At 37.1% G+C, this 17947-nt stretch overlaps 3 protein-coding genes across 4 annotated transcripts in view; 2 read left to right on the top strand and 1 right to left on the bottom strand.

Annotated features, from left to right (window-relative positions):
- The first annotated feature begins 3322 nt into the window (after positions 1–3322).
- Positions 3323–9935, top strand: LOC111464450 (exportin-T-like). 2 transcript variants are annotated; one of them, XR_002714041.1, is made up of 15 exons: positions 3323–5423; positions 5530–5619; positions 5766–5855; positions 5939–6043; positions 6269–6328; positions 6564–6626; positions 6716–6811; positions 7000–7164; positions 7336–7509; positions 7607–7669; positions 7776–7874; positions 8002–8148; positions 9116–9302; positions 9389–9437; positions 9536–9935. XR_002714041.1 is itself a non-coding variant. In XM_023108656.1 (13 exons), the coding sequence occupies exons 1-13, from the start codon at positions 3696–3698 to the stop codon at positions 9203–9205; spliced, it is 2970 nt and encodes a 989-aa protein (XP_022964424.1). In that variant the 5' UTR covers positions 3323–3695; the 3' UTR covers positions 9206–9303. The 2 variants fall into 2 exon arrangements, 1 of the variants encoding a protein (XP_022964424.1); XM_023108656.1 differs by lacking the exons at positions 9389–9437; positions 9536–9935 and having other exon boundaries at positions 9116–9303.
- A 1667-nt stretch (positions 9936–11602) lies between these two features.
- LOC111464213 (probable serine/threonine-protein kinase PBL12) lies at positions 11603–13305 on the top strand. Its single transcript, XM_023108308.1, has 5 exons — positions 11603–11995; positions 12083–12218; positions 12301–12440; positions 12507–12630; positions 12710–13305. Exons 1-5 carry the CDS (start codon positions 11603–11605, stop codon positions 13303–13305), a joined length of 1389 nt encoding a protein of 462 aa, XP_022964076.1.
- An 882-nt stretch (positions 13306–14187) lies between these two features.
- LOC111464444 (linoleate 13S-lipoxygenase 3-1, chloroplastic-like) overlaps positions 14188–17947 on the bottom strand; it is a 4398-nt gene continuing 638 nt past the window's right edge. The window contains exons 2-7 of the mRNA XM_023108644.1: positions 17531–17811; positions 16897–17134; positions 16487–16810; positions 15975–16168; positions 15572–15873; positions 14188–15484 (exon numbers count right to left, since the gene is read on the bottom strand). Coding sequence (XP_022964412.1) covers positions 14461–15484; positions 15572–15873; positions 15975–16168; positions 16487–16810; positions 16897–17134; positions 17531–17811 — 2363 coding nt within the window. The 3' untranslated portion in view covers positions 14188–14460. The remainder of the gene's footprint in view (positions 15485–15571; positions 15874–15974; positions 16169–16486; positions 16811–16896; positions 17135–17530; positions 17812–17947) is intronic.

Raw genomic sequence — 17947 nt, 5'->3', positions numbered from 1 at the left:
GTTTCTGCGGTGCCGGTTCCAGGACCGTTGGACGGTGGCGTCGGAGAATCGGACGGTTGTGGGAGCTTTGACTGGCTGAGGAAGCGGACAAAAACTGTAGGTGGGGCGGAGATTGCCGCGGCCGAATCGGAGAGAAACGCCAAAATGGTGGTGGCGGACCGGTTCACAAACTGATATTCATTTCTGACCGTTGGATTTTCCGATCAATCTAGAACATGGTTAATGCTGATGGGCCCAACCTCGTACGACAATATTACTCAAATATATTATTTAGAAAAAGAAAAAAGAAGACAAATAAATAAAAATCACGTTTTTCACTTCTAGAATATTATATTACATGCAGGGGAAAACGATTGAAAATTATTTTCAAATATATATTTAAATATTCAAAATTAAATACAATTATTGTTTTTAAAATTTAAATTAAAAAAAAAAAGTTATGAAAGGAACGGAAAAAACTGTTATCTAAAGTTATTATTTGCTTGCTCTATAAGTCATCAGTTTTGTATGGTAATTGTATGGTAATGACTAAAATACCCTTCAAACTTATATATTAAGAGTGATTTAAAACGAGAATAAAGTGTTGGAACTTTAATAATGTCTAAAATACCCCTCAAACGTATAGATTAAGAGTGATTTATAACGAAAAGAGAGTCGTGTTCGTCTAACATATCTAAAGTGATTATTTGCTTGCTCTATAAGTTATCGGTTTTTTATGGTAATGACTAAAATACCCTTCGAACTTATAGATTAAGAGTGATTTAAAATGAGAATAAAGTGTTCGAATTTCAGTAATGTCTAAAATACCCCTCAAACATCATTAAGAATTATTTATAACGGGAAGAAAGTGTTTGAAGTTCAGTAATGTCTAAAATACCCCTCAAACGTATAGATTAAAAGTGATTTATAACGAAAAGAGAGTCGTGTTCTTCTAACATATCTAAAGTGATTATTTACTTGCTCTATTAGTTATCGGTTTTTTATGGTAATGACTAAAATACCCTTCAAACTTATATATTAAACATGATTTATAACGAGAAGAAAGTGTTTGAAGTTCGTAATAAAATTTGGTTAAACACGTCTTTATTAGAAAATAATGATATAAAAGTTTACATATTTTGTTACCGAAAGCAACAAAATACAATTGTCAATAATGGCATAATTGTCAAAGTAGAGACGTAAAGGAATGAGTACCAAAAAAAGCAATTGATTTAGGCTTTGCGTATAGTTTGGTTGCTTAAATTGTGCAAGCAATTGCTTACATGATGATGATTGGTTGGCATCAGTACCCAGCCCACGTGCCATGTCCTATTAATCATTATCTTTTATATATATATGTATGCATGTATATATGTATGTATATGCATGTATATGCATGTATATATATACATACACATATATACATATTATATATGTATGTATATGCATGTATATATCTACATACACATATATACATATATACATACATATATATATGTGTATGTATATGTATGTATATATATGTGTATGTATATGTATGTATGTATATATATGTATGTATATATATACATACACATAGATATATATATATATACATACATATATATAATGTGTATGTATAATGTATGTATATATTGTATATATATGTACATACATATATATATATATATATATAATATTATTTTTAAATTAATGAATGTTTGAGATTGAATTAACTTCCAAAAAACATATAAAAAATTAGGGAAATGAAAGTCGGAAGCGTTACCTATTGTCGAGCTTTACTTGAGAAACAAACAATTATTGTAGAAATAAAGGTTTCCACACCCTTTGGGTGTTTCGTTCTCCTCTCAAACCAATGTGAGATTCTTACAATCCACCCTTTTCGAGACCCAACGTCTTTACAGACACACTGCCTCATGTCTACCTCTTCGGGAAACAACTTCATCGCTGCCACATAGTCTGGTGTCTAGGTCTGATACCATTTGTAATGGCTCAAGCCCACTACTAGTAAATATTGTATGCTAGAGAAAGGTTTCCACATCCTTATAGAGTGTGTTTCGTTCTCCTCCCCAACCAATATGAGATATCACACATATGCTTTACTAACAGTAGTTTCAAATTTTTTATCCCGAACTAAGAGCGTCTATTTTGCCAATGAAGGTGACCACCGACGTCGAATTCTCCTCTATTTTTTCTCGAGAAAGACACAAAAATATCGTCTATGGACGGGATTAACATATAGGAGACTGATATACCAATTTAAATTCATCAGCTTTGTTCCACGTGATCCTGTTAAGCCACACCACCCAAAAAAAGATCCTCCAGTATATTGGGCCGACTAGTGTCACTAATGGGCCGATTAATTGGGTTCATAATTTAACATGGGCTGACTTGGTAAAGCCCATTAACCCGGCCACCAAAAAAATCAAATTTACCAATTTACCCTTATTAATGCAGGAATTCCCCGCATTGACGGATGGTATTTTGGTCAGTGTTGGTCTTCCCTTGAGCAGTTAGGCAACCTACGTGGCGCATGACGTGGCGTTTTGACGTTCGCGTCGCGACTATTCAGTTACGGTATCTACGTTTTTATTTCCGTGAAAAAAAGGGGACACGTCGGAATTATATTATATAATATATTTTTTTTTGTCAACTTTACCCTTTTAAAAAATAAATTAACGATAATTCCAATTTTATAACCATTTAATAGATAATAATTAAATAAGGGCAATTTAAGCTAAATATTTAAATAATTCGAATTTAAAAAATTATTTAAATTTTAAACAATACTCTTCCCCTTCAAAAATTCAAATGTCACGTGTTTAAAAAATAATAGTGAAATTTTAAAAATAATATAAATATCCTTAACTTTTATGAATTTTAAAATAAATAAATAAATAAAAACCGTCTAAAAATAAGAGGTATTAAAGTTACTTTTTGAAAGGTTATTAATATTTTTGAAACTTGATATAAGCTAAAAAAAAAAAAATTTAATTTTTAAGAATATTTTTTAAATATTTTTTTTGGTTAAAATTCTATTTTTAAATATTTTTTAAATAAAGATTTCCATAAATTTAAATTTTTAAGAATATTTTTTAAATATTTTTTTTGGTTAAAATTCTATTTTTAAATATTTTTTAAACAAAGATTTCCATAGAAAAACAAATATTATTTTTTATTTTTTATAAAAAAACTTAAGGATGTTTTTAAATTTAAGAACATTTATTATAAATCCATAGCAATTAATTACTTAAATTATATATTAATTATTTATTTAATTTTCGAAGGTGTGACAATGACCAATTGCTATATAAATTGGCAACCATCTCAAAACTACAAACCCTAGAGAGTGGAGAAGAAAAAAAAAATGGTGAAATAGGAAAAGGAAAAGAAAAAAACGAAAATTCCCAGCAAATAAATCCCATTAGTACGCTTCCTGAAACACTTCGCATTTTAAAGATCCCTGAATTGATCTGAATCCAATAATTAAAGGTAAGCTTTCTGAGAACTCAATTCCGATCTCACTCTCTCGAATCGCTTCACTCCATTGCTGTTCTTCTTTGCTTCTTCGCTTCCTATCACAAAACCCACTAAAACCCTTCAACAATTTTGCCCCAATCTACTTGGTTCTTTATGTAATCACTGGTTTGCACTGAATCGTGTTGAAATATATTTTCTGTTTGATTTTGGGTTGTGGGTTTGAGATTTTAAGCGCCATGGATGATTTGGAGAAAGCAATCCTTATTATGTTTGATGAAACGAGCAATGCGGGTTCGAATTTAAAATTAAAGGCTAATGAGTATTGTGATAAAGCGAAAGAGGAATCGGCAATATGCAGTGTGTGTGTCGAGAAGCTGTGTTTTTCGAACCTTGTTCAGGTTCAGTTTTGGTGCTTGCAAACACTTCACGAGATTATTCGGGTTCGTTATTCTTGGATGAGTTTAGATGAGAAGTACTTTGTTAGGAAGTCAGTGTTTTCCATTGTGTGTTTGGAGGGTAGTTATGAGAATCAAGCACTTAGAATTTTACAGGGTCCTGCTTTCATTAAGAACAAGCTTGCACAAGTTTTGGTAACACTAATTTGCCTTGATTATCCATTAGATTGGCCTTCGATTTTTGTTGATTTCTTATCTCATTTGAGAAAAGGACCGGTGGTGATTGATATGTTCTGTCGGGTTCTGAATACATTGGATGATGAGTTGATTAGCATGGATTACCCTCGAACGTCTGAGGAAATCACGGTTGCAGGGCGGATAAAGGATGCTATGAGACAGCAGTGTGTATCTACAATAGTTCGATCGTGGTATGACATTTTGTCCATGTATAAGAATTCTGATCAAGAACTGTGTGCAAGTGTGTTGGATGTTATGAGAAGATACATATCCTGGATTGACATTGGGTTAATTGTAAATGATGTGATTTTGCCATTGTTATTTGAGTTAACTTTAGTTGATGGTTTGCTGGAGCAATTTCGTGGAGCTGCGGCAGGGTGTTTGCTTGCAGTTGTTTCGAAGCGGATGGATCATCAGGCAAAACTAACCCTGTTGCAGAGTCTACAAATAAGCCGGGTTTTCGGTCTGGTTGCTGCTGAAGATAGTGATTCTGAGTTGGTCTCAAAGGTAGCTAGCTTACTTACAGGCTATGCTGTGGAGGCTTTGGAGTGTTTTAAACGGTTGAATTCAGAAGATTCTAAGAGCAATTCTTTGGAGCTTCTAAATGAAGTTTTGCCATCTGTTTTCTATGTATTGCAAAAATGTGAGCTGGACTCGGCTTTTAGCATCGTGCAATTCCTTTCTGGTTATGTTGCTACCATGAAGAACCTTTCTCCACTGACGGAGAAGCAGCTTCTTCACTTGAGTAAAATTTTAGAAGTGATCTATGCACAAATATGTTACGATCCTGTATACCGGCACAATCTTGATATCTTTGACAAGATCGGAAGAGAAGAAGAAGATAGAATGGTGGAGTTTAGGAAGGATTTTTTGGTACTTCTGCGTAGCGTAGGTCGTGTAGCACCTGATGTAACTCAATTATTTATTAGAAGTTCAATGATGAGTGCTGCTGCATCTTCTTCAGATCGGAATGTTGAAGAGGTAGAAGCATCACTCACACTTTTTTTCGCATATGGGGAGTCAATTAACGATGACGTATTGAGAAATGGAAGCGGACTTGTTGGGGAAATGGTGACAATGCTTTTATCCACTCGGTTTTCTTGCCATTCTAACAGGCTAGTTGCACTTGTATATTTGGAAACAATTTTCCGATATATAAAGGTAGTGCAGGAGAATTCTCAGTTTATTAGTGTTGTTTTGGCTGCCTTTCTTGATGAACGAGGCATACACCATCCGAACATCAATGTTAGTAGAAGGGCGAGTTATCTATTCATGAGGGTCGTGAAACTTCTAAAAGTGAAGCTTGTGCCTTACATCGAGACAATTTTAACGGTATTAATCCCATGTTTCAATTCTTAAAACTTTGTATTCCCTTGTAAAATTAATCATAATGTTGAATATCCCTAAGTTTGCTTCTATCATCATGGTGAAATTCCAGAGTCTACAGGATACTGTTGCACGATTTACAAGCTCAAATTTTGCATCAAATGAACTTTCGGCGTCTGAAGATGGCAGCCATATATTCGAGGTTCTCTTTTCTCTCCAAGTGTGTATATATTTTATATACGTATATCTTCTTCCTATTGTTTTATGTTTATTCCGTGTGCATGCACGTGTCTGCAATGGTGCGTTGTGGTGTTCCGATGTTTACATATCCAATGATTTTGTTTACAGGCAATCGGTTTACTGATTGGTATGGAAGATGTGCCACTGGAAAAGCAATCTGATTATTTGTCATCTTTGCTCAAGCCTCTTTGTCGACAGGTTGTCGTTGACTTAGTAGTAGAGTTTTTTCAATGGTCTGGATCATTAACTTTTTCGGTCTAATTGATCATGCTTTAATCTAGGTTGAAGTCGTGCTAATGAACGCTAAGGCTCTAACTCCAGAGGAGGCTACAGCAAAGATTTCTACCATTCAGCAAATAATCATGGCCATTAATGCCCTCAGCAAGGTCCCTTTCATTAATAACCTCTCTCTTGGGAGCGATGTATCCGTTTTCTCCTATTACCCTCTCATTCTTTGGCATAGGCACTTTTTGGAAGCATGATATTAGTGTTACTGGTGTCTGATATTTCTGTAAAGATGCTTTTTCTAACGAGCGGTTTCATCAACTCACTTTTACCTTCTTTTCCGTCGAAAGTAGTGACACATACACTTTTCCTTTTTGGTAATCCAGGGGTTCAACGAACGTCTTGTCACAACAAGTCGTCCTGCAATTGGTCTGATGTTCAAACAGGTTAGCTTCCGTGCCCTTTTTTAGCTATTATTCCAATATCTCGAGTGGCCTGAGGGTTTTCAAAAGTGGAACATAGACATGTATGTAAAAGAGCGCCTATAAATGTAATGTCTTTCTAGCTGGTGTTCAATTAAGTTAAGAGACCGGTGGCTAAGAGATTCATTTTGCTAGCATTTTCGTAGCTTTGAATTATTATTACTAATCACTAACTGATGTACGTTCTTCTTCAATTTAGACATTGGATGTTCTTCTTCAAGTCCTCGTTGCATTCCCGAAAATAGAGCCTCTACGGACTAAGGTACAGGGTTAGATATAGATCCTTTCATGTATACCTTTGTATATTTCATAAACTGTACCAGCACTGATGTTAATTTCTGTTGAATTAAGGTTCTATCTTTTATACATCGAATGGTGGACACGTTGGGGGCATCGGTATTTCCCTATCTTCCAACGGCATTGGAGCAGTTGCTTGCAGAAAGCGAGGTAACTCATGAACTCAAATTCAGTCACCAGTTGATCCTTTTTAATGCATCTTGATAAAAGAAACTGCTAGAGACAGAGACACCCGTGTTTCGAGTTATTATTATTATTTTTTTATTTTTTATAAACTTGTTCATATCTTATCATGTATTTGTTTTAGAGATTGACTACGATTGAACGTTTTCTTGCAGCCGAAGGAGTTGATCGGTTTCCTTGTGTTACTTAATCAACTAATCTGCAAATTCAGCACTTTGGTCCATGGCATTTTGGAGGATGTATTTCCTATAATTGCTGGTCGGATATTCAACGTAATCCCAAGAGATTCACTTCCTTCAGGACCAGGAACCAATATCGAGGTACTCTTAATACGTTCTTGAATTCTTATTTTATTATATTGTTAAATGGCATCGTCATGGCGACACTGGGTTTAGTATTAGTTCATCTTCTGTGCAAGAAAACTTAATTCTTCATAGTGAGAGATAATTTTCCTTTCCTTGACTTATGCATTGCTCTTCTGTTTATTGTAGGAAATCCGCGAACTACAAGAACTTCAGCGAATAGTCTATACGTTTCTTCATGTGATAGCCACACACGATCTCTCTTCCGTGTTTCTAGCCCTTAAAAGTAGAAGCTACCTGGAACCAATGATGCAGTTGCTTTTAAATACATCGTGCAATCATAAAGATATCCTTGTTAGAAAGGTAACATATTGCTATACGTTGCAGGTTTTCTTTTTCATGCATAAACATCTAGTTCACTTTGGTTGTCTGAACCTGATCATCGTTTCGTGGGATATAGGCATGTGTACAGATATTCATTAGATTAATTAAGGACTGGTGCGACCGTCCTGGAGAAGAGAAGGTAGCGTTATGCTTTCCTCGTTGATTTTTGTGTTTTTTCTCTTGGAAACATAAAAAAAAAAGCACTGTTTATCACACGTTTTACTATTTTGTTCATATGAATTCAGGTGCCTGGCTTCCAAAGTTTTATAATCGAGGGCTTTGCTACAAACTGTTGCTTGTACAGCGTGCTCGACAAATCGTTTGAACTACATGATGCAAATACTGTGAGGATGCTATGCCCAATTCTGTTTCATTGATTATTGGACTGCAAGGACAGAGTCACAATATATTCTATTTGTTATATTTTTCTGATAATTTTTTGAATATATTGTACATGGATTTTGGTTGCAGCTGATTTTGCTTGGAGAAATTGTAATGGCCCAGAAGGTTATGTATGAGAAGTTCGGGCAGGATTTTCTTATCCAGTTTGTATCAAAGGGGTTTTTAACTGCACACTGCCCTCAAGATTTGGCTGAGCAGTATTGTCAAAAGTTACAGGTACCTATTAGCATCACTTTAAACTTCTATTGCCACATCGAAAGGTTACTTAGTTGACATACGTGTTTGCATTTTGAATCGTTAATCGTGATTCGATATTAATTACAGAATCTGAATGGGTGATTCGAGCCACTCTTTTCTCTTCTTGTAATGTTCGTTAGATTTTTGGATTTCTTTTTCTTTATATAAGAAAAAGAAAAGGATTTAGCTATATGAGCAATGAACCAAGATGCCTTTGTGTTACATAGGTTTAAACATTGGTTTCCACTTGGTTTGATATTAAATTTCTTCTGGAATTTCTGACCTCAAAATCTTCCTGTTCTGGAATTTAACGTAGATGTAACGGCCCAAGCCTACTGCTAGGGAAAGCTCAAAGAGGACAATATCTGCTAGTGGTGGGCTTAGGTTGTTACAAATGGTATCAGAGCCAGGCACCGGGTGATGTGCCAGCGAGGAGGCTGAGCCTCGAAGGGGGGTGGATATGAGGCGGTGTGCCAGCAAGGACATTGGGCTTCAAAGGGAGGTGGATTGAGGAGTCCCACATCAATTGGAGGAGAGAATGAGTGTCAGCGAGGACATTGGGTCCCGAAGGGGATCCCACATTGGTTAGAAAGGGGAACGAAACATTCTTTATAAGCTTGTGGAAAACTCTCCCTAGCAAACGTGTTTTAAAAATTTTAAGGGGAAGCCAGAAAGGGAAAGTCCAAAGAGGACAATATTTGCTAGTGATGGGCTTAGGACCGTTACAGTAGATGACTTAGGACATCGTAAGGTGTTGTCTATAGTGATACCTTTATTTATTTTAAACGAGAAGCACGCTTCGGCACACTAGCCGTATAGGGCACATAGGGTTCTCACGAACAAGAGTCTACACTAGCCGTATAAGGCTAGGCTTTAATCGCTAATAGTTTCTGTACGCACGGCGTTTGCATACAGTTTCGATCCTTAGTCTGGTTCTCATTTGCAGGGTAATGACATCAAGGCATTAAAATCATTCTACCAGTCGCTTATAGAAAGTTTAAGAGTTCAACAGAACGGAAGTCTCGTTTTCAGATAGCGTTGCCGCTAGGACGAAATATGTTAATAACAGTTCCTGATAACTCCGCTTTGTGGTGTTTGTTCTGAAATATGAACTCCAATTTTGTTCACCAAGGGTGAGGATTGATCTCACATACTAATCTACTGATTACATTCTCATTAAGATTGATTCTCCCTTGACTTTATTTGGATAATCTCGTAGGATATATACGCTGTATATACGTGTTTTTGGCGGGTGATTCACGGATGAGGTATTTTTGTTATATATACGTTCGTTTCAGCTTACAAAATTTGAATGGATATCACTATTAGAGTTGGCTCATTCTCCTCTCCATATCTTTTTCTACAGTTGTACATTGCCTGAAAAGATCTTCTCAGCTACAGAAGTCAAGTTTTGTCGAATTGGATCGACTCATTTCGAAGATCATGGTATCGTTTTTGTCTATACCATTTGCTCGGTTTTTTATAATCTTCACCTCGTCGATTATTTCCGACTTGATAAATTTTGATTCTTGGTTTCTGCCTCTGCATCACTGGATAAACCTTATATCAGTTCAGATTTGTTATATTCTGGTCAAATATTTTTTTAAATTGCAGAGATGGAGGTCTTGTTTAAACATCGTTTTTATATTTCGTCGGTGTCTTTCTTCGACCCCGGGTTTATATATACGTGCTCGTGATAGAAAAACTCACGAACACAGAAATTGAATAGTCGAAATGTAGATTTTTCTTATGTAGAATTCCATGAATGTGCTCTGTTATTGGGTTGGTATGTTCAAATCTCTGGTCTATGAGGGTTTGAAAAATGTGGATTGAGACTAAGTTGATGATTTGAGGTAGAAGAAGTCGGTCTTGAAGGAGAGCCATGACTTTGATTTTGCTATCACTTTCTGATGACTGACTGCTCCCTTTCTTCCATTTTTTTAATTCTCTGATGAACCGTCAAAGTAAGAGTTCTTAAAGTTCTTAACTTTTTATTAAACCATTATGAAAGGTTGACACTGTTTTTTTTAAATGTTTTTACGTTTTTTCTTTTGAAAAAACACGTTTACTCGTCTGTGTTATTAGTACTTGTGTGAGATCCCACATCGGTGGTGAACGGAAGAACGAAACGTCTTTTTATAAATGTGTGGAAATCTCTTCCTAGTATACACGTTTGAAAGCCCAAAGAGGATGATATTTGTTAACGGTGGATTTGGGATATTACAAATTATTTTAAATTTGTCAAAACTTTTATTTTTTAAAAAAATATATGGTTGAACGTTGAGGTCGTTTTCATTGGCTTTAATGATTTGACCATTTGATCATTTGATCGAGAATTAACGGACATTCTGGAACTTAAGCATAATTTAATTGGTTAAGACATTATGTCACATCCTATGATTACAAATTTTCATTCCACATGTGGTGGAGCTAATAATAAGGAAAAAGGTTAAACATGTAATTTCATCTCGTTCTCATACGTCTCCTCGTTTCCTCACCAACTCTTTACGTTACTATAATTTTTCGTAATTATTACACATCCATTAATCCAATTTTCAAATTATTTTTCCTATTATTGCAAATTTTAAATCAAAATAAAATATTTAACCAATTCTCGAATCAATTTTAGGTAACAAAAGTCTCGTTTAATAACCATTTAGTTGAAGACTAAGAACTTTATTAATATTTATTGACTCATAAACTGAAAAGTTCGAAGATTTCATTATTATACAAAAGTAGCATTTATACAACGTTTTAAACGAAGAACTTTACGACCTTTAAAAGTAATTCTATAATAATCGTTAGAAAAAAAAAAACCCAAAATGGTAGGAACCCGACCATATCATTAACCTAATTGTCTATTAATTTACGAACTACATCAATAAAATAATCAAAACCCGATGCCAACACAAACATAATTTAATGACAAAATACCCGTTACCTATTTTCCACAACCATCGATAAACAAGAGTGAGCGAAGGGAGTCGAAGAATACATATTTCAACCAGTCAAACTATGTTTAGATCATCGACGTTACCCGAACGACTTGGATTGAATTAATTGAACTTAGTGGGCATGTGGAATTCACACGGCATCTACACACACACAACAACATTCATATCCACTTCATCAACACAAAATTCAAAAAAAAACATATGAATTTGCTAAGAAACTGCAAAATTATGAAAATCAAAACAACAAAATCAACCAACTTTAGAACAAACAAAGACCCTCCCACTAAAAATTTATCTTTTTCCCATTAAAATCAAAGTCAATAAAATCCAAATTCCCCTCATAAACAACAAAATCAACTTGTTTGTTCATCATTACCTTCAAGAACATGACTTTTCACCTCAAAATTTTAGGACCCATTTCTTCAAACACTATAAAAAACCCAAATTTCATGTCCAAAATTCAAGCTTTTCAATGAACAATGGCTATCAAAAAGCTCTTCCCTCTAAAATCTCTGCTACCCAGTTGTTTAAAGCCAAAGAAAGTTGCTAAAAGCCCTGAATTTCAATCCTCAAACAAGATATCTTTGAGAAGAATCTTATCAATTTCTGATATGAGTGTTAGATCTTCTCTTTCAATTATTAGTGATCTTTCAAATTCTTGTAATGGTTCAAATCTTCAAATTTTTACCTTCAAAGAACTTACTCAAATCACTCAAAATTTCACCAAAGGTAACTATTTGGGAGAGGGTGGATTTGGGCCTGTGTTTAAAGGGTTTATTCCTCACAATTTCAAGCTTGGTTTGAAGAAATCTCAGCATGTGGCTGTCAAGATTTTGGATTTGGATGGCTCTCAAGGCCATAGGGAGTGGCTGGTGAGCCATTTTGAGCGGTGAATTTACAATTTTTTACTGTAAATTTTGGTTTTTTTACTGTGTTTTTTTTTTCATGTGTTCTTGTAGGCTGAAGTGTTCTTTCTTGGCCAATTGAGACACCCAAATCTTGTCAATTTGATTGGGTATTGCCTTGAAGATGAACAGAGGCTTCTTGTTTATGAATATATGGAAGGTGGAAACTTAGAGAATTTGTTGTTTAAAGGTAATTCTAACCGAAAAATTCATGTTTTTTTACGTTAATTTGTACGTTATTTTGTGTTCTAATGAATCTTTTTCGGGTTTAGGTTGCTACGTTTCGAATTTGACTTGGTTACAAAGGACGAAGATTGCATTAGGATCAGCTAAAGGCCTTGCTTTCCTCCACGAACCCGAAAAACCCATCATCTTCCGAGACTTCAAGGCTTCGAACATCTTACTCGACTCGGTACTATATCACTTATCTCAACATTAATCTTTGAAAACGATACAAAACCTGATATCATCGTTACAGGACTACAATCCCAAGCTTTCGGATTTTGGGTTGGCTACGAATGGTCTTGATGAGGACGACACACACGTAACGACTCAAATCATGGGGACAGAAGGGTATGCCGCTCCGGAATATCTCATGACAGGTTCGTTCATAAACCGAAATTTGTTGCTAACTATCAGTTAGTACCAAAAAAACACTAATTTTTCAATCTGTTGTTTCAGGTCATTTGTCGACAATGAGCGACGTGTTTAGTTTTGGAGTGTTTTTATTAGAGTTGTTAACAGGTCGACGAGCGGTCGACAAGAACCGCCCGAGCCGAGAACAGAACTTGGTAGCGTGGGGGAGACATCGTTTAAACGATCAAAACAAACTAGAGAAGATGATTGATCCAAGGCTTGAAGGGAAGTACTCAAATGAAGGAGCTAAAAAATTGGCTGCAATAGCATACCAATGCCTTAGCCATCACCCCAAATGTAGGCCCTCAATGGCCTCAGTGGTCAAAGGATTAGAGGCTGTTCATAGCATGAAAGAGTTTATAACTGAGCCATTTGTGTACATTGTCCCAAGTGAAGACACCAATAAGGTGAACAAGAGGGTCGAGATAAAGGAGAAGAGACCGGAGAGCCGTTACCAAGACCAAAAAGGTCGCCGATATAGGCCTCGGGTGTTGCCATTGAGGTCAAGGTCATGGTCGAGGTCGAGATGGCATACCGAACGGATCAAACCATCATCATCATTATTATTATTATTTTTGAAACTAAGGCTACCTAAGCCAAAATTTGATTTTTGTCACGAAGAAAATGTTCTTCAAAGTTGAAAAATGAAGAAATTGTGAGGTCTAAAATGGTGTCTAATTCAACTCATAAATGGTAGCCCTTTCATATCTTACCAACCCACTCAATTTTTAAGGGTGTAGTCCACTCCCATCTTAGATTATATATATATATATATATACACACACACGTGTAACGTATGCTACTCTTTCTTATACGTGTTAGGATCGCACGGTTAAACGAAGAACGTATGCTACTCTTTCTTATACGTGTTAGGATCGCACGGTTAAACGAAGAATAGATCATATCTATACATGGTACTGATTTACTTGTTTATTACCATGAATCAAGGAGAATCTATGATTTCATGGTTTGTTATGTAATTTACATTTATAAATACATGAGGTCGTGATCCATATAGGTCAGAGTGCCACTCACACAATTTAGATGAAAAACACGAAGAACAAGAGAGGGAGAACACTACGAAAAATATATGTGGAAACACCTGGATGGTTAACTTCACGACGACTAGAGATTTATATGAATGGCTTTTGATATATACATTTATAGAGAATATAGAAAATACATCCATAAGATAATAAACCTCACGTCCAGACAAGCAAAGCGGTGACCCTCAAAAAGCACCCATCAAGCCACGTGTGGACTAATACAAAAGAATATCATGATGCGACCGAGGAGAATAGTGCATCATACAACACACGATAGAATGTCTGCATTGAGGTGGAAACGAGGCATAAATAAGATAGGGACAATGGGTATACATAAGCATCACATGTATATATAAGCTTGTTGAAGGGTCGGGTAGGGTCTTAGGCTTTAACCTCGAAAGTCGAAGTTGCAAAGGGAATTTGGACATGCGGTTATAGAGTCAAGTCCATCGTTAGAAAATATGAAAGCTCGCCAAATTTGATGTCTATCGGACACCGGACAAGCTCTCCACTGCAACGTATGCCCGCCAAAATCACTTCTACATAGGAAGGATTGGATTAACCATGATGAAAGTTACAAGCTTTACAGCATGTACAATTTTCCTAAAATTTACCGCTGTCCATTACAGTAAAAATCTAATACATTTTTTCTTTCCCGCTAATTATTTAAAAACAATACATATAAATACGGCTCTGTCAAATTTCATTTGAAAAAGTGACCTCTTAAGCTTAACAATGGCGGCAATGGCCTCAAATTGACACACTATTCGGAACCCCTCTGCAAGTGACTCCCGGTTCCGAGCTCGGTGCTAGCAGTTCATACGGTAAAACTCCGGCACCGCACCGGTTCTTCAGCCGCTCGTCGGCGTTCCTTCTATCAATCTCCTTCTCAATCTGCCTGATCTCTGCTGAGAATTCGTAAAATGCCTCTACAATTTCAGCGTCGCTTGTCCAAATCGACGTCTGTTGCCTCTCCCCGAGGTACTCCTCGTCCGGCGAGTGCGTTGATAATGTGTCCACCACCGCCATGAACTTCGTTGCCTGAAGCACGCTTGGCAACGCTGACAAGAAATACTTCTGAGGATCGTTCAAGAAGATGGCGTATTCCGGATCGTTCTCGTCGGGAATCAACCGCCGCATCAACGGCGGTCGGTTAGGTACGTAGCCTCCGTATGGATACTGGCCGAAGTTTAGCGCCGCGTGTTGTGCTGATGAGAGCCAGATGAGCGTAGTGAGAATTGAGGCGAGATCGTCGGAGTTGTTCAGTTGTGGCCACCAGCTTTCATGGCGCAGGTCGCCGTGCCCTACATTGATGGACTCCCAGTACCAGTCCTGTAATTCTTTGTCTTCGCGGACCATGCTAGGGTTTGGATAGTAATGAGCCACATAGGTTTTAACCCATTTCTCGATTGCGGCCCAAATTAGAAGGCCATCGGTAGCGTATGGATAGTCCTCGATCATAAGCTTGAGTCCATGGGGCATTGTAGGGTCCGGCTCGGCCATTCCCCTGCGTATGAGATCGGCGGGAAGGCTTTCCTTGTCAAAGCGCCATAAGTTCTTGTACGCAGCGGCGCTTATCTCCATGCCGTAGCGCCCTGCAGTGAAGCAAGATTCGATCACTCCCTCGCCACTGATCAGGCTTTGGCGCGCCAATGCGTTGATCTCCAATGTGTATCGCATGTGTGGATCCAAGAGCTTGAAGATTGGGTGCATTGAGCTCAGTTGTCTGTGCGCTGCCAGTATGAATGGCTCCAAGCCTGCATGCGTTCTCAACCTGTGATCAACAGTAAGCCATTTTTAGTCATCAGAAAGCTCAACCCCTCTGTTATTTTCAAGTTAAAGAGTTTTGTTTTTCACATACCAGTGGTTAACAAGTTGATGAACTCCAGCATCGTTGGAGCAGACATGAGCCTTGGCGAGCTGCCATTTCCAATTGCTTGTAGCATCAACGGGTGGAGTTACGACGCGTTTCGATCGAGAACTTGGTCCAGTTGGAGGAAGGCTGAGCTCTATGGCCAAAGGTTTGAGAGTTCCAAGTGGAGTCAAGAAGAAGATTGTGCGAGTTGCATATGTTTTCCGGCCGTCCAGAGCATTAATCCGATCAACAAATGGAAGGTAAACATCATGGTAATCCACTATAAACAACTTCTTTTCATCCAATGCCTGTAACAATTAAGGAATTTGAGGCGAGATAATGTTAGGATTTGCAAATTTGGTGAAAAAAAATCTGAGTGACGGTTTATCAGCTTGATGTGATCATTTACCTGCTGCACGGTCATGCCATTGAGTTGGCCAACGATGTGTTCTTCTTTAATGGCAGATTCCAGTGGACCATAAACCTCGGGATCAAGGTTGCTTACTGGAGGGAAAACCTTAAGCCTTTCAATGGAGACTGGGTTAACTCCTGCTATTGCTTCGCGAGCGAATTCGTCATCTCGCAGCCAGGCAAACTTGTCCTCTACAATTAGGAAACAACATAGTCATTAGTTATGATCAAGATTTCTGAATGATTGGGTTTGTCAATTTGCATTCAAGCATAACTTTATGTGCTATGGCAATGTCTATTATGCAGGAAACTTATGAATATGAGGTTACCAAAGTTGAAAAGACTTCTATTTCAATCGATTAGGATTGATTGTTAAAATTCTGTAAAAACTTGTTTTGAATCTCAGGAAAAGTAATTTAGATTATCTAACTAGATCAGTTGTTTTTGCAAATTACAGGCTGATGAATGCATATATGAATGATACTTTTGAAGGCTGATGATGCGACTTACTTGAAAGGATCAAAGGTGTGTTGTATTTCAGAAGTCCTGGGCTGGATTCACTCACAACGCTTGGCAGTGAGAGCTTCTTCATGAGTTCATCTTGCAAGCCTAATTTAAGGAGCACCCCTTCACTGTAAAGGCTGTCAATGTCTGAAAACCCATGGAAATCTTGTTTGTTTGACAAAATGCTGGCTTTGAGAGAGGGAACCAAAGTGTGAAGAACTGCCCTAAGCCTCCCAAGAGAGAAAGTGGTTTGCTTAGGCTCCTCAAACTGTTCATCTCTCGGCACGTACATGGGTAACGGTTTCTCGACTCGACTCTCTGCAGTTATATCTATAGAGTACACAACTATTAGATATGGTTTTATATATCCTTAGCTAATCATTGTTATAATTGAAAACGAAGAAGTCGAACTTTACCAGTTTTGCAAGGGGCACGTCCAGTGCGACACCGTCTAGGATAAGGAATTTTCTCGCCCCCAAGACATGGGCGAGCAAATTCTATTCCCTTGTCTGGATTTCCCAAGTCGTTGTACACATCAAAGTCATATACTCGATCAGACAGTTTCCTCACTCCTTTACCATCACCTCTAATGTCTTTAAGCTCTTTCTCTCTTAATGCTTTAATCCCAGCTGGTGTCTCACCTGGTAGATAAGGCTGCAGAATCGTAGAACACATAAGAAAACCATTTAAAACTTCATGTAACAACAAGATTATAAGAGAATATGTTATTTTTATAGGAAGATTCATTCATAATCCCCTTAATCCGTTTGAAATTGTTTCTTCTCATGCATGACTGGAATGATTTCACTGTGGTTAGGTAGGCTGAATTCTGGGTCCACAGGCAATCTTATCAAATAGTTCATAGCAGATTTCAGGACTGTAAGAAGACATGCATGAAAGTTTCCTAAACTTTACACCTCTCAATGATCAAGATAATAGAATTGTATACTCGTTCATTACAATGATAAGAGTGCGTGGAGGCATTTGATATCAGAAATGTGAAAGAACACATCACATCAGCTTTAAATGAGAATGAAAAGAAAAACTCACCTTATTAGAGAAGAATATCCTCTTAGCAGGGTGATCTTTTCTTGACTGAACCCAGGAATTGCAGGGAAAATGAATGGGATCACTTGCAAATTGCTCGATCGTGATAGTTTCCAAGAAGAATTCCTGCTGGTGCTTGTTCAAAATCGTGATCGCTCCAGGCTCTCCAAAGTCCGAGGTCAGTACAAATTCTGCTATGTAATTTACCCTCTCTGCTTTTACATTAGTTTTCTTTGACCAATCTTTCAACACGGCTTCCTTGCTTTTCTTTGGAGCGTTTCGTCCTTCAATAATCCAAATCCAGATCAAAATCAACTCAGTAAAACTCTTTAAGATTCAGAGGAAATTATATGGCAAAGAAAAACACATGAACATAGAACACCCAGAAAGAGAAGAAACAAAAACAGAGAGAGAGAGGGA

Source organism: Cucurbita moschata, unplaced genomic scaffold, assembly GCF_002738365.1.
Source record: "Cucurbita moschata cultivar Rifu unplaced genomic scaffold, Cmos_1.0 Cmo_Scf00030, whole genome shotgun sequence".
In the NCBI taxonomy this organism is placed as follows: domain Eukaryota; kingdom Viridiplantae; phylum Streptophyta; class Magnoliopsida; order Cucurbitales; family Cucurbitaceae; genus Cucurbita; species Cucurbita moschata.
Note: the sequence above shows the minus strand (reverse complement) of the source record. Positions and strands in the feature narration are given on the sequence as shown.